Source organism: Scyliorhinus canicula, chromosome 19 (genome assembly GCF_902713615.1).
Source record: "Scyliorhinus canicula chromosome 19, sScyCan1.1, whole genome shotgun sequence".
Lineage (NCBI taxonomy): Eukaryota > Metazoa > Chordata > Chondrichthyes > Carcharhiniformes > Scyliorhinidae > Scyliorhinus > Scyliorhinus canicula.
This window is the reverse complement of record NC_052164.1, coordinates 96,703,984-96,719,538: the sequence shown is the minus strand read 5'-3', so window position 1 is coordinate 96,719,538 and position 15,555 is coordinate 96,703,984. Positions and strand designations below refer to the sequence as shown.

Below are 15,555 nucleotides of genomic sequence, written 5' to 3'. Positions count from 1 at the left end.
TGGACAAAGTAGCAAGCATGAGGATTGGGAGGATTGTTCAGAATTCAGCAAAGGAGGACCAAGAGGTTGTTTAAGACAGTAAATTGGCGTATGAGAGTAAAATTGCAATGAACATAAAAGCAGAAGGTAAAAGCTTCCATCTGTATTTAAAAACAAAAGGATTAATGGAAGACAGACCAAAACATGAGAATTTATAATAGAGAAAACTAGGAAATGGCAGAGCAATTCACAACTACTTTAGGTCTGTCTTCATGGAGGAAGACACAAATAAATTCCCAGAAATGCTAAGGAACCAAGGGTCTATGGAGAAGGAGGAATTGAAGGAAATTAATATTGCTTAAAAGAAAATAGTGCCAGAGAGGTTAATGAGACTGAAAGCTCATAAATCCCAAGAGCCTGACAATCTGCATCCCAGGGTACTAAAGGAGGTGGTCATGGATGTGTTGGATGGATGGAGTGTCATCTTCCAGAATTGGAACAGTCCTGGTAGATTGAAGGGTGGCAAGTGTAACCCCACTATTTAAAAAAGCAGGGAGGGAGAAAACAGGGAATTACAGACCAGTTTAAGGGTGGGGTTGTTGGGTTACGGGTATAGGGTGGATACGTGGGTTTGAGTAGGGTGATCATGGCTCGGCACAACATTGAGGGCTGAAGGGCCTGTTCTGTGCTGTACTGTTCTATGTTCTAGTTAGCTAAACATCAGTAGTAGAGAAAATGCTGGAGTCTATTATAAAGGATGCAATAAAATGAAAATGGAAAATGAAAAATGAAAATCGCTTATTGTCACGAGTAGGCTTCAATGAAGTTACTGTGAAAAGCCCCTAGTCGCCACATTCCGGCGCCTGTCCAGGGAGGCTGGTACAGGAATCGAACCGTGCTCCAGAAAATATTTATGGGATAAGACAAAATCAACTTGGATGTATTAAAAGGAAATCATGTTTGATAAACCTGCTGGAGTTTATTGAGGACGTAACTAGTAGAATAGATAAGGGTGAGCCAGTGGATGGTGGCGTATTTGGATTTTCAGAAAACCTTTGATAAAGTCCCACAAAAGAGGTTAGTGTGCAAAATTAAATCACATGGAATTGGGGGTAATAGATTGACATGGATTGAGAATTGGTTAGCAGACAGGAAACAGAGAGTAGGAATAAGTGGCTCTTTTTTGAAATGGCAGGCGGTAACTAGTGGGGTCCCGCAAGGATCAGTGCTTGGGCCCCGTCTATTACAATATACATCAATGATTTAGATGAGGGAGCCAAATGTAATATTTCCAAGTTTGCTGATGACACAAACAGAATGGCAGAGTATAATTTCAAAGTTGGTAGATTGGGAAATATCGGCATTCACCAGTCACTGAAAGCAAGCCTGCAGGTACAGCAAGCAGTTAGGAAGGCAAATGGCAACAGGACTTGAGTATAGGAGCAAGGATGTCTTGCTACAGCTGTACAAGGCCTTGATGAGACCATACATGGGGCATTCCATTTTTTTAAAATTTAGATTACCCAATTATTTTTTCCAATTAAGGGGCAATTTAGTGTGGCCAATCCCAGACTGATTCCTGGGATGGCAAGAGTGGATTGACTGGCCTTTATTCACTGGAATTTAGAAGAATGACAGGGGATCTATAAAATTCTGGCAGGGCTGGACAGACTGGAGGTTGTTGTTTCCTCTGGCTGGAGGGTCTGGAACAAGGAGGTCACAGTCTCACGATACGGGGTAAACCATTTAGGACTGAGATGAGGAGAAACGTCTTCACTGAGAGGATGGTGAACCTGTGGAGATCTCTGCCACAAAAGGAGGGCAAGTCACTGGACATATTTAAGAAATAAATAGATAAGGTTCCCCACGGTAGGCTATTGCAGAAAATAAGGAAGTATGGGATTGAAGGTGATTTAGCGGTTTGGATCAGTAATTGGCTAGCTGAAAGAAGACAGAGGGTGATGGTTGATTGCAAATGTTCATCCTGGAGTTCAGTTACTACAGTAGTCCCCCGTTATATCGCGCTCAGCAATACCGCGGTTCGCGATATACGGCGGGGGAGCTTATGGACCCCAACTGTCAGCTTCCCTCTCCGGACCAAAGTGAGCCCGCCGCTGAAATTGACACTGCCGGCTGATTGGAGGGAGATTCAGTGAGAGAGGAGCAGCGTTCCTGGTAAGTTTCTGTGGTTTCCTAATATGAACTAAGGGAACTAGGTGGTGGGTTATGCAGATTCTATTCATATAGTTTCAAGGACCAGGAGAAATTGATGCTGTCAGTTTATTATAGCAATCAAACCTGCAGCCACTGCTGCATATTGGCTCTGCAACTTTTGTTTTGGACCGGAAGCATTGGATAAAACCTTCGATCAGAGTTCTGATAAGAACTTACTTTAGTTGACTGCAGAATTATTACATTATGCTACCATAAGTTAAATATAAGTTAAAGTAAGAAAGTAACACTTCTAAATTTATTTTAAAATCTATGCATGCGCTTCCCATTGTGAGTCTACGGGGGTCTGATCTCTCCCCCCGCCCCCCGTTGACTCACAATGGGAAGCGCATGCATAGATTTTTAAATAAATTTGGAAGTGCTACTTTCTTACTTTAACTTACATTATGCTACCATAAGTTAAATATAAGTTAAAGTAAGAAAGTATCACTTCTAAATTTATTTAAAAATCTATGCATGCGCTTCCCATTGTGAGTCTACGGGGGTCTGATCTCTCCCCCCGCCCCCCGTAGACTCACAATGGGAAGCGCATGCATAGATTTTTAAATAAATTTAGAAGTGCTACTTTCTTACTTTAACTTATATTTAACTTGTGGTAGCATAATGTAATAATTCTGCAGTCAACTAAAGTAAGTTCTTATCAGAACTCTGATCGAAGGTTTTATCCAATGCTTCCGGTCCAAAAAAAAGTTGCGGAGCCAAAAAACCCCCATCGTGGATATCCGCGGCTCGGATGCAACGCGGGTGGCTGCCTTGGACCCCAACACCCGCGTTATAACGGGGGACTACTGTAGTGGTGTACCACAAGGATCTGTTTTGGGGCCACTGCTGTTTGTCATTTTTATAAATGACCTGGAAGAGGGTGTAGAAGGATGGGTTAGTAAATTTGCAGATGACACGAAGGTCGGTGGAGTTGTGGATAGTGCTGAAGGATGTTATAGGATACAGAGGGACATAGATAAGCTGCAGAGCTGGGCTGAGAGGTGGCAGATGGAGTTTAATGCGGAAAAGTGTGAGGTGGTTCACTTTGGAAGGAGTAACAGGAATGCAGAGTACTGGGCTAATGGCAAGATTCTTGGTAGTGTAGATGAACAGAGAGATCTCGGCATCTAGGTACATAAATCCCTGAAAGTTGCCACCCAGGTTAATAGGGCTGTTAAGAAGGCATATGGTGTGCTTGCCTTTATCAGCAGGGGGATTGAGTTTCGGAGCCACAAGGTCATGCTGCAGCTGTACATAACTCTGCTTCGGCCGCACCTGGAGTACTGCGTGCAGTTCTGGTCACCACATTATAGGAAGGATGTGGAAGCTTTGGAAAGGGTTCAGAGGAGATTTACTAGGATGTTGCCTGGTATGGAGGGAAGGTCTTACGAGGAAAGGCTCAGGGACTTGAGGGTGTTTTCGTTAGAAAGGAGAAGGCTGAGAGGTGACTTAATAGAGACATATAAGATAGTCAGAGGGTTAGATAGGGTGGACAGTGAGAGTCTTTTTCCTCGGATGGTGATGACCAACACGAGGGGACATAGCTTTAAATTGAGGGGTGGTAGATATAGGACAGATGTCAGAGGCAGTTTCTTTACTCAGAGAGTAGTAGGGGTGTGGAACGCCCTGCCTGCAACAGTAGTAGACTCACCAATTTTAAGGGCATTTAAGTGGTCACTGGATAGACATATGGATGAAAATGGAATAGTGTAGGTCAGATAGGCTTCAGATGGTTTCACAGGTCGGCGCAACATCGAGGGCCGAAGGGCCCGTACTGCGCTGTAATGTTCTATGTTCTATAAATTTCTAGATTCTGAAGGTGTCATGGGGTATGGGGAAAGCGGGAGGATGGTGTTGAGATAGATGATCGGCCATGATCATATTGAATGGCCCGGCAGACTCAAAGGGCCGAATGATTTATTGCTCCTATTTTCTATGTTTCTATGCGTATTACTGCCAGCTAATAAACAGTCTACTGCAAAATCTCATGCAGCTATCAAAACATTGTTACTTTTCCTTTATGTACATTTACAGTCCTCTCTTCACAAGAACAAGCAGGACTCCCTCCACGCAAGGTTTAATCCAGCTTGGATTGGATGAAAATAATCAAATCAAAGTCTACCACTTTTGAAAAGCTGAGGTTTTCTAACGGTAGTTTCACTGTATCTGTAAGAGTGAAATAATATCTTATTCTAAACCAGCCCCAGAACCCCTTCTTGGAAAGCACCTATTTCATAAATGATTATAGTAATTAATTATGAAATTGTCATAGGTAGCAATAAAGTATGTACTACCGAGCATTTTTCTAAATAACCCACGTGATTATTTAGATGTTATGTACAAAGTACCAAAAACTGTGGTGGGCAGGATGATGATGTGGGGGTGGGGTTAAGGGTTACCATGCATTCTGCCAAAGGTATAACTGATTGAAGTGTGCATAAAAAATGCTTTATTTATTTTCAAATGCAATGATTTGATGTTTTCATTTTGCATGATATTGCAGTTATTGTTGTGTCACTTAATGCCCAGGAAAAGACACCTGGACCTGGATATTTAAGAGAGTGCAAGTGTTTGCAAAGGAAAGCTCCTTCTCCAGCTGTGTTTTCCTCTACAAGCCCAATCTGTGGTTCATATTATGTTCAAGATATAGGATTGCCTAGGTTGCCACCAGATGTCTCCTGTTTCCCTGGCCTTGCAATACCAAGTAGATTCTCTGTGTTATAAGTTACAGGCCAATAGTTGCTTGTCTGTTTACATATGTTTCTCCACTCCAGGCTAGAATTCAATATTTCTAACTCTCAAATCTACATTTCTTTATCAGATAAGTATAAGGGTTCTATTTCAGACTGAGCATTGGTGGTCAAGCTTATAGAAGCTTGAAAGGGGCATGAGCTCGATCATATCCCCTCCTTTTTAATCAATCTCTATTTCATCCACCCGCATTTCATCGCATTCTTCAATCGCCTTTCTTCCCATGAACACATCTAATTGCCTCTTGAGGTTATATATACTGTTAGCTTCAATATTTTCGCTGGGAACCTATTCCACTGTCTGTTACCCATTTTATGAGAAAGATTTATTGGTTTTCCCATATTAGTTCTAATCCATTTGTGTCCTTGGTACTGGAACTCTTGTCATGGTGAACAATTGGCCTGAATCAACTGTCTCAATCAATCTCCTTCTATGAAGTAATCTCAAAGTTTGTTTCCGAAAGTCTAACTTTGTTAAATGGAAACCGAAAATGTTAGAAATACTCAGCAGGTTTAGCAGTGGAGAGAGAAGCAGACTTAACTTTTCAGGCCAGTAGCCTTTCACCAAAACTGGGAAATGTTGGAAATGTAATAGGTTTTAAGCAGGTGAAATGAGGGACGGGTGGAAAAAGAACAAAAGGAAAGATGTGTGATAGGGTGGCGGGCAGGAGAGATTAAATAACAAAAGAGTTGGCGGCACAGGACCCAGGCATTCACCATTTATTTGCAGTGCATATCTTTGCAAAATCCTTTCCTGTTTATTAATCTCAGCAATTCCACATGTAATTCTTTTAATGGCTTCTTGAATATTTTTACTTGATTTTGTTTGTCTTATTTTTTATCAAATCCTGTCAATATCGTTAATATTTTGAAAGTCTTGCCAAATTCACTCTCTAGCTCCATTTAACCATTCTATAATCCCTCTTGCCCTGAAATCTCCTTGTCAGATGTAATGTGGAGTGTAACATTAGTAATAGTTAGTTAAATACTTCAATTTATTTGCTGTGAATTATTATTGAGAGGTTTATTTTTATTTATAGAGCTAGCAATAAAACGACTAGCACTAAGCGCAATCAGAAAGTGAAACAAATTCATTTTGCATTGAAGTATCTTCTAAGTATATAGGAGCTAAATCGAAGGTGAGGGAAAAAAGCCATACTACACCACAGAAATAGCGCACATCCCAGAGACTGAGGAGGCTGTAATAGCTATACAGATTAGCTTTCAAGGTTCATAGCGCTATCTGAAGTTTTCAACGAAATTTGCTTCCTACTTAGTTACTCCTAGGCACCTGTGCATTGATCGACCAGAGAGTTTTACGGTCTAAAAAACAACAATGTGACAATGGCAGGGATCAAACCAGGCTGCAAATATGCAGCTCTATTTCATTTATTCTAATAAAACAGGACTTAGTTGCATTTTAATTAGATTTTGTTTCTGGGATGTGGGCATCCCAGGCATGGTATTACCCATTCCTGATTGTCCTTGAGAAGGTGGTGATGAACAGTTTCCGTGATTGACTGCAGCCCTTGTGGAATATGTACACCCACAGTGCTGTCATGACAGGCAAATCTTAGTAAAAATAAACATTGAATTATGATAGGCAGTATAACCCTGAGAAAGTTGTGCCGAGATTACTTTTGTTTTATTTTTGGCCTAAATTTAAATCGACGACAACAGAGAAGTTCAGAATGAAAGGTTTCTGAGAAAAACAGCACCTTCCCCGTCCCTGTGGGAAACATTTAAATTCTGTGATGAAGAAATCTGTGCATTTCTTGTTCTACATTGTGGTCCTTCGTAGAGCGGAATTTCGAAGTGAAATCTTCACTACTAGGCAGTTACTGAACCAAACCTTGGATGCAGTTTATGATACCTTGAAACTGCATTGCTCAAGGGTGCAAAAATAGACAAGCATGCAATGCTTTAGAAAGTGTTCTAATTCAAATTAGAAATACTAATTTCAACATTTCCCAAGGTAAAAGCATGACATAAATAAGTCTGAGATGTGCGTATTTCATTAGACCCTACCTTATGTGGAACATGTTTGGCTCTTTGACCCTAATTATCATGCCAGTTAAAGTGGTATCTTCAAAAGTGTGACAGACCTGATTAGAGTTGCGATGAAGGTGTTGAATGGCAATAATTAAGCAGCAGTGAATGTCTGAGTTTCCCCACTGAATTGAGTTCAACCTGTTAATTTTCCATCTTCTCCATATACATGAAGTCCAGATTGTTAGAACATATTGGCTATTATTACTATTTCCTGCTTTTGCAGACTGCCGTGGGGTGGGATGGAGGGGCACGATAATTGTGTGCTACAAGAGAAAAGGCTGAAAGCTGCATATATCTATAAAGTAGGAGTATCTGAGGCAAAGAAGAAGGAAAGAGCTAGCAATTATATAGCATCTTTCACAATCTCAAAACATCCCAAATTGCTTTACTCAAAATGAACTGTAATCTTTGTTGTAATGTTGGAAACATAACAACCAAATTGTGCACAGCAGGGTTCCACAGACAGCAATGTAATGGTGACCAGATAATCTGCTTTAATTATGTCACTTGAGGGATAAATATTGACCAGAATCTCGGAAAACATTCCTCCTCTTCTTCAGACAAGTACTACAGGATGTTTTTCGCCGACAAACGGCAGAGTTTAAAATCGGTTTAAAATCTCATTTGAGAAATTGACACCCCTAAGAGTGAAGCCCTTCCTCAGTACTGTGCTGAAATTTCAGCCTAGATTGAGCGCTCAAGTCTCTGAGGTGGGACTTCAACCCACAGCCGTTTAGTCAGAGGAAAGAGTGCTGCCACTGAGCTAAGCCTGGAACACATTTTGGGTGGGATTCTCCAGCCTCCTAGCCGCGTGTTACTCAGCAGTGGAAGGATTCTCTGCTCCTGCCGCAGTGAATGGGATTTCTCATTGAAGCCACCCCACATCGCCGGGAAAGGGCGGGTGGGAGTGTGCTGCCGGCGGGATCAGAGAATCCTGCCGCCAGCAAAGGGCCGGAGAATTCCGACCATTGCCTCTCTGTTCAGGTGCTGATTATATAGGGCAGCATGTTTGCTTTCATGGCTCAATGCTGCTTGAGTTTTTAATTAGGTTACTGATGTTTGGCTAAGATATTGCATTTATAAGTGAACTTCTCAGCGCATTTCACTGTAGATGTGGATAGTTCAACAGCATCACACACAGTAGTTTCAGTGCGCAAGGAGGCCATTCACCCATCATGTCTGCATCGGCTCTCCAAATGAGCAATTCACCTTGTGCTATTCTTCTGCCTTCTCCCAGTAGCCCTGCAAACCTATTTTCAAACAATCATCTAATTCCCTTTGGAATGCCTTGATTGAGCCGGCCTCCACCACACTCTCAGGCAGTGCATTCCAGACACTAACCCACTGGCTGTGTGAAACACCCAGGCATTGTGTGCTGTCAGGTGGAGAGGTCATTAGAGGATGTGTGTTAGTAAACCCGATGGGGGAGGGTTTATAATACTGAAATCGGCCCCAGAGCTGCATTAAACAATGAATATTATCCAGTCTCACTATCTGCCGCTTCTGGCTTCTCTCCAGCACCCACCTCAACCACTGATGATGTGTACTTTTTGTGTCACTTCGTGCCTTGTGTTAGTATGCTAATTTAAGAAGCTGTCAAGCAACTGAAAGATCTCCTCAGCTGTTGTTCAGGTAGGCAGCAACTGACAAAACAAAATGTTCTCCTGTTTTGCACCTACTGTACGTACACCAAAACCTGAGCTGAGTCTGCCCAACTCCAGAGCAAAGTATTGGTTGTGTTACAATCCCAGACCAGACCCCAACAGTGGCTAGGATACTGGACTAAAACCCCATTTTATAAACTGTGCGGAAAGAATACTTCACTCTAGAAGTGATTGCACGAATAAATAGGAATTTGGTATTTTAAAACAAAACTTTATTAACGCAATATTAAACTCTTTAACATCACATCCAATAGCCCCTGGGGTGATTCTCCGCGCCAACTGGCCGAGTTACCGCCGGCGTGGTTCACTCTTGGTTCCATCCGGGCGGGGGGATCGTCACCGGGGCGGGGGGGATCATCACTGGGGCGGGGGGGCCTCCAGGACGTCCAGGCTCGCAATCGGGGGCCACCTATCGGCGAGCACGCGCGATCTCAGGGGGGCTAATTGTGGGGGCTGGCCCGCGGTATGGTCCGCCATGTTGCGCGGGGTCGCCGCCACGGGCAGCTGCACGGACCCGCGGCCAGAAGTGCAGGGCCCAGTATCGGCACCCTGCAAGCCCCCTGCAAACCGGAGAATCACTCTGGACTTTCTCCAGGAAAGTCCAGAGTGATTCGCTCCCGTTTTCTCGCGGGCGTGGGGACATAGCCCCATTATCAAAGAATTACGCCCTCTAACCCTGGCTGTTAACCCTTCAATTGCCAAATGTTTACAATCCAATATATCTAAAATCCTGCATTCGTCATAGTTCCTAATGACACTGGTTCACGAATTGACCAAAGACATCGTTGACGAGAATCCTTAATTTGATGTAACACTGTTTGAAAATGGCAATAACTGAATTAAATTTGGAGCTTTCTCCCCAAAGGCAGCCGTGTATACAGTCACGGGTAGAATGAACTCCTCTGCTATGTTGGAAGCTTTTCCTGGCTTTGCAATTCTATAATTCACTAAGTGTGAGAGCCTTGTCATCAGCAGCAGAGCACATAACCGGCTTGCTTGACATTTTCTCTGATGGACTCCATTTTGAAAAAAGAAATGGCAGTTTCCCCTTGTTACTCATGGTTTGTGTTCAAGTGGAAGATGTGGTTTCAGGCTGTTATTCAACAGGACTTTACCACATAACACGTGAAGCTGAGGCCATTCAGCAGCTCAAGGCCAAGTAATCACATTTCGGTGCAGTTTTTGTCGCATTTTCGTCTCGTTGATATAGATCCTGTTTTGTGCTTGATATCAACGTTCCACCTCACGGGCCGGGAGTTTGCAGCCTGGTAAGACCCATTTCACTGCTTCACTTCTCATCATTGACCCTTTGTGTGTTTATTTTAATACTACCGATCTTTATTATCTGTCCATATTCACTCATGTCCTGAATATATAGTCATGGTGCAATGTGTACAACTGGAAAGAAACCTGTTCTGAGTTCAATCAGATTAAATAGTTGCTGAGCAACATAAACCACTCGGCTGTGTTTGGTGATTGGAGGCGAGGCTTCTATTTGTCATCTTCTCTCTGTACCTGTGTTCTCATTGGTACACCGAGAAGTAAATCAAGTGCTTATGTAATGCTTCCCACAGAGTTTAAAACTTTAAGTAGCCTGCTAGGAAAATGCAACAAATAAAATAATGAATAAATAAAATGCACCTTGAGGAGTTTCTCCCCCCTGTACCTCTCAGATATGTATTGGTTTGCATGCCACAGTTTGAGTGCATCATTGCAATCTCAAGGGGTTTTCTAAAATGTATTTTATTCCAAACTTATATAAAAGATTACAAAACATAAACAATTAGGTGAGCAAACTCCCCAACACAAAACCTTGTACACATTTTTCCCTTTTTCGCCCTCACCCCCTGCGAACACGGCCACGGACATCCCCCACCTTGCCTCAAAGCACTCCGCTGAACCCCTTAATTCGTATTTTATCTTTTCCGGCCGAGGAAAGTCATATACGTCCCCCGGCCAGGCTGCCACCCCTGGCGGCGTTGCTGACCGCCATGCCTAACCTAATTCTTCGCCGGGCAATCAGAGAGGCGAAGGCCACATCGGCCTTCCTCCCCTCCATCAGCTCCGGCTTCTCCGATATCGCAAATTCCGCCAACAAAGGGTCCGGCTCAACCTCCTCCCCCACTATCCTTGTCAGCGCCGCGAACACTCCCGCCCAGAATCTCTCCAACCTTTCGCAGCCCCAGAACATGTTGCGTGATTCGCTGGTCCCTGCCCGCACTTCTCACACTCGTCTGCCACCCCCTGGAAAAGCCCACTCATTCTTACCCGAGTCAGATATATCCTGTGTATCACCTTGAACAGTGTCAGGCTCACCCTTTTGCACAAGGAGATCGCATTTACTCCCCATAGCGCCTCACTCCATAATCCCCAGTTTATCTTCACTCCCAGCCCCACCTCTCACTTCTCCTTAATCTTCGCCAGCTGCTCACGTCCCTGCTCTTCTAGACACCCATATATGTCGCCGACCCTGCCCACCCCTTCCACATCCGGAAGCAGCAGTCGCTCCAGCAGGGTATACCTCGGCAACCTGGGCAACTCTTTCCAAATCTTCCACGCAAAGTGCCTTACCTGAAGGTACCTACACCCACTTCCTCCCAGGAGCTCAACCCTCTCCTTCAGTTCCTCTATACTGGCAAACCCCTCCACCAGGTACAGATCCCTCACCTTAACCAGCCCCACTTCTCTCCACTTCATATACATCCCGTCTATCCCCTCCCCCCCCCCCCGGCTCAAAGCCGTGGTTCTCGCACAGCGACGCCAGCACCGTAGAACATGTGGATAGCTGTGGCTTCACAGCGCCAGGGTCCCAGGTTCGATTCCCCGCTGGGTCACTGTCTGTGCAGAGTCTGCACGTTCTCCCCGTGTCTGCGTGGGTTTCCTCCGGAGGCTCCGGTTTCCTCCCACAGTCCAAAGATGTGCAATTTAGGTGGATTGGCCATGATAAATTGCTCTTAGTGACTGAAAAGATTAGGTGGGGTTATTGGGTTACGGGGATAGGGTGGAAGTGACGGCTTAAGTGGGTCGGTGCAGACTCGATGGACCGAATACCCCCCTTCTGCACTGAATGTTCTAATTGGACAAACCAGCTGTCTAGCCCACTGACCTAAACCAGCTCCACGCAGACCTCCCCCTCCCCCACCCAACCAAGACCCAACTTGAACCACAGGCCACCTCCCCCAAAGAGAAACAGAAAGAAAAAAACACCAGCCGCAGGTAGGGGGAGGGGGGAGCTGTCCTCTTCCAAACTGTTCACCTCCTCTACTCTTTGTCATCCCAACACAAAAAGTAAGACAATGGGAGGGGAACAAGGCCCGAATATACCAGGACGTTGGAGCTGAACTGACAAAACGACGTGCGGGATTCAACAGGGCCAAGGCAATGTTATATCGACGGCAGATCAGGTTTGTGGTGCTCTATCCGGCGAAACTATGGGTGACTTATGAAGGTAAGGAATACTGTTTTGAGACCCCAGAAGCGCATCTCCACATCGGAGGGAAAGAAAAAAAAACCTCCTCCCTCCAACCCCCACGCTATCCAGATTCTCCAGAGTGGCAGCACCTCCATCTCTCAAAATTGTTCAGTTCTGTCCCAGTTTCTGCTTATTGATAAACTCATTGGCCTCTTCTGGGGTCTCAAAAGAGTATTCCTGGCCTTCATAAGTCACCCATAGTTTCGCCGGATAGAGCACCACAAACCTGATCTGCCGTCGATATAACATTGCCTTGGCCCTGTTGAATCCCGTGCGTCGTTTTGTCAGTTCAGCTCCAACGTCCTGGTATATTCGGGCCTTGTTCCCCTCCCATTTGCAGTTCCGTTTCTCCCTGGCCCACTGCAGGATCTTCTCTTTCTCCACAAACTCGTGGAATCTCACAATCACCGCCCAGGGTAGCTCCCCAGCTCTTGGCTTCTGCCTCAGAGACCTGTGTGCTATGTTCACCTCAGGGGCTTTGTCCAGCACCCCCTCCACCACCAGCCGCGCCAGCATCTTCATAACATACTTCGTGGCACTCGCAACTTCCACTCCTTCAGGCAGGCCAACTAGTCACAGATTCTGCCTTCTCGACCTGTTTTCCTGCTCCTCCACCTTTGCTCTCAATGTCTTGCAAAAGAGCCCCACCTCTGCCTCCAGTGCCACCACTCTATCGCTGTGTTCAGAGATCACCCTCTCAATCTCTCGGATCTGCGACCCCTGAGCCTCCAGACATTTTTCCACCCTCTCCACCGAGCCTTTCAGGGGGTGCCACAGCCCCTTTGATGGCCTTCGAGCAATCCTCCAGAATCTCCTTCCTCTGCTTGTGGAACTCTTCCTTGATGAAGGCCATCAACTGTTCCATCTGGGGCTTTCTAACTTGCACTGGCCATCTCCGCCATCTTTCCACTGGCTGCTGCGCCACAGATCTCTTCCAACTCCTTGGCCAGGTCCTTCATGTTCTGCCGGGTTTGTAACTAGCAGACATGCCACTCCCGGGGGATCTTCTCCTCTAACCTTTCGTGACACTTTTCCGTCAAAGTTACACCCGATTTTGGATAAAAAGGGCTCTTTTCCAATCCTTCAAGCAGAAGCTGCCCTGTGTGCGACCATTCACACCATGGCCGCCACCGGAAGTACTATCTCCAGGTATTTATTTTGCCATCGTTGCCCATTTCAAAATTGCTTTCCACTCACACTTTAGATTTTTCAGAAGCGGACAAAATATAACAAGCTCCATTTCCTCTCTTGTGGTCTCTATTCTGCACTTCCTTATAATGCTGCCAAGATCAGCATCTGGAACTAGAACAATCCATACTGTGACAGAGTGCTATGAAAGAAAAATTATGGATCTGATTACATTTTGGGACGATGATGAATTCTGGCTGTCTGGAAAATTACTAGAGAACCAAAACACAACAACAGTTTTACTGAGAACGGTGCATTATTCACATGGTGTGGTCATCATTCTTCCGTCTCTTCCTCTTTGTTACGTCCCATTTATTGAAATATTCTGGTGCTGAATGGAATAATTCAGGATATCTTAAATCTAGTTCTATTTAGCACTCATATAAATTGTCGGTGAATTCGAAGATGATGTGGTTGATTAATTTTTTGGTCGAGACAAATTGACCTTATTTTTGGCATGATGTGATGCTGCATATAGTGTTGGTGCCCTAGCCCCTGATAAACTTCATGGCTTTGTTGATAAATTTAAATGTGCACAGAATTTGTTATTGTTAGTTAAGATGCAGTCAAATCTTCCTTTGTGCTCCACAATTCCCTTGGCTTTACCACAGTTACCCAGACACTGAATAATGCAACGTTCTCAGTAAAACTGTTGTTGTGTTTTGGTTCTCTAGTAATTTTCCAGACAGTCAGAATTCATCATCGTCCCAAAATGTAATCAGATCCATAATTCTTCTTTCCTTCAACTGGGTTTGATCTACCGACAACCTCTTGGCAGCAGGAAGAAATGAATCACAGATTGTTTCTCCTGGAAACTGAATTGTGACAGACACTAGCTGCCATATAGACCATTCCCGTTGTAGTAGCTTGCAGAAGCTATTAAAAATAGACCACCTTGAAAAGCTGGAAAAAGGGGTTGGTTTTAAATCCAGAAGGGTTTCAGGTGGGCTGGCACAGTGTGTGAAACCCAGGCTGTTTTAATTCCCCCGCCTCTTTTACTGACCTTCAGTCCGTTACCCGTCTGGAACAGATGCAGCTGATGGTCGCAGAAAATGGGGTTGCTTGATGGTGTGAAGATAGGTGTATAGGCCAGGGAAATTTGATTCATGGAAGGTTTCCCGAAGGTAAAAAGAGGCCATGCTTTTCCCTGTACGGGCCTTGCATAGGAAGGTTTTGGTCTGAGCTTTGGCCTTGTTTATCTTCCCATGGTACTCAGCTCTCCTTAGCCTGACGGGAAAGTCGAGGTAACCCACCATCTCAGGCCTGAGGGAAAATGACAGTCATGTCCCGGTAACACATCAATGGGGATTTCCAAATCTTGACTCTTGCCAGCATTTATCAAAGTTCCTGGGATTGGGATTTGCCATTTGTGAGAGAGAATGCATCACAGTGGGGTAGTGGTATTGTCACTAGAGGCTCATGCTAATTAATGCTCAGGGGACGCTGGTGAAATTTATATTCAATAAATTAAAAATCTGGAATTGAAAGCCGGTCTCTAATGGTGACCATGTAACTACCCCTTACTTCCTTTAGAGAAGGAAATTTGTCATCCTTACCTGGTCTCCTTTATGTGTGACTCCAGTAGTTGGTTAGGGATCAACAATAAATGGCCACATCCCACGACCAAATACTGACAGTAATTCTATCACTGTGAATTTCTCAGTACCTTAGTTTTGTGATCACTGGCGTCCCTCACGTTAGACACCTCGTTAGCCAAAGAAAAATTAGATATCTTGGTCAAGAAATTGCATATGTGTGACATTTGGGTGCAAACATTTAACTTGTTGATACACCAATTACTTTATCCCCTCTTTTAATAGGGAACTTAGTCCTCTCAATTTTAAGTTAAACCAAAAGTACCTTTTTACACAACCTCAATTCTCTATATTACAGTGTTTAATCTTTGGGCTTTAAGAAAATTCTGCTGGGGGCAGCACGGTGGCACAGTGGTTAGCATTGCTGCCTCACGGCGTCGAGATCCCAGGTTCGAATCCCGGCTCTGGGTCACTGTCTGTGTGGAGTTTGCACATTCTCCCCGTGTTTCATAGAATTTCATAGAATTTACAGTGCAGAAGGAGGCCATTCGGCCCATCGAGTCTGCACCGGCTCTTGGAAAGAGCACCCGACCCAAGGTCAACACCTCCACCCTATCCCCGTAACCCCACCCAACACTAAGGGCAATTTTGGACACTAGGGGCAATTTATCATGGCCAATCCACCTAACCTGCACATCTTT

At 44.5% G+C, this 15,555-nt stretch overlaps 1 protein-coding gene across 11 annotated transcripts in view; it reads left to right on the top strand.

The window, feature by feature from the left end:
• The window catches only part of LOC119954478 (centrosomal protein of 164 kDa-like), a 261,857-nt gene extending 257,200 nt beyond the window's left edge, over positions 1–4,657 (top strand). For all 11 annotated transcript variants that reach the window (XM_038779755.1, XM_038779752.1, XM_038779751.1 and 8 more), the window contains one exon: positions 4,228–4,657. In XM_038779755.1, the coding sequence (XP_038635683.1) occupies positions 4,228–4,324 (97 nt within the window). In that variant the 3' untranslated portion in view covers positions 4,325–4,657. The remainder of the gene's footprint in view (positions 1–4,227) is intronic.
• The last annotated feature ends 10,898 nt before the right edge of the window (positions 4,658–15,555 follow it).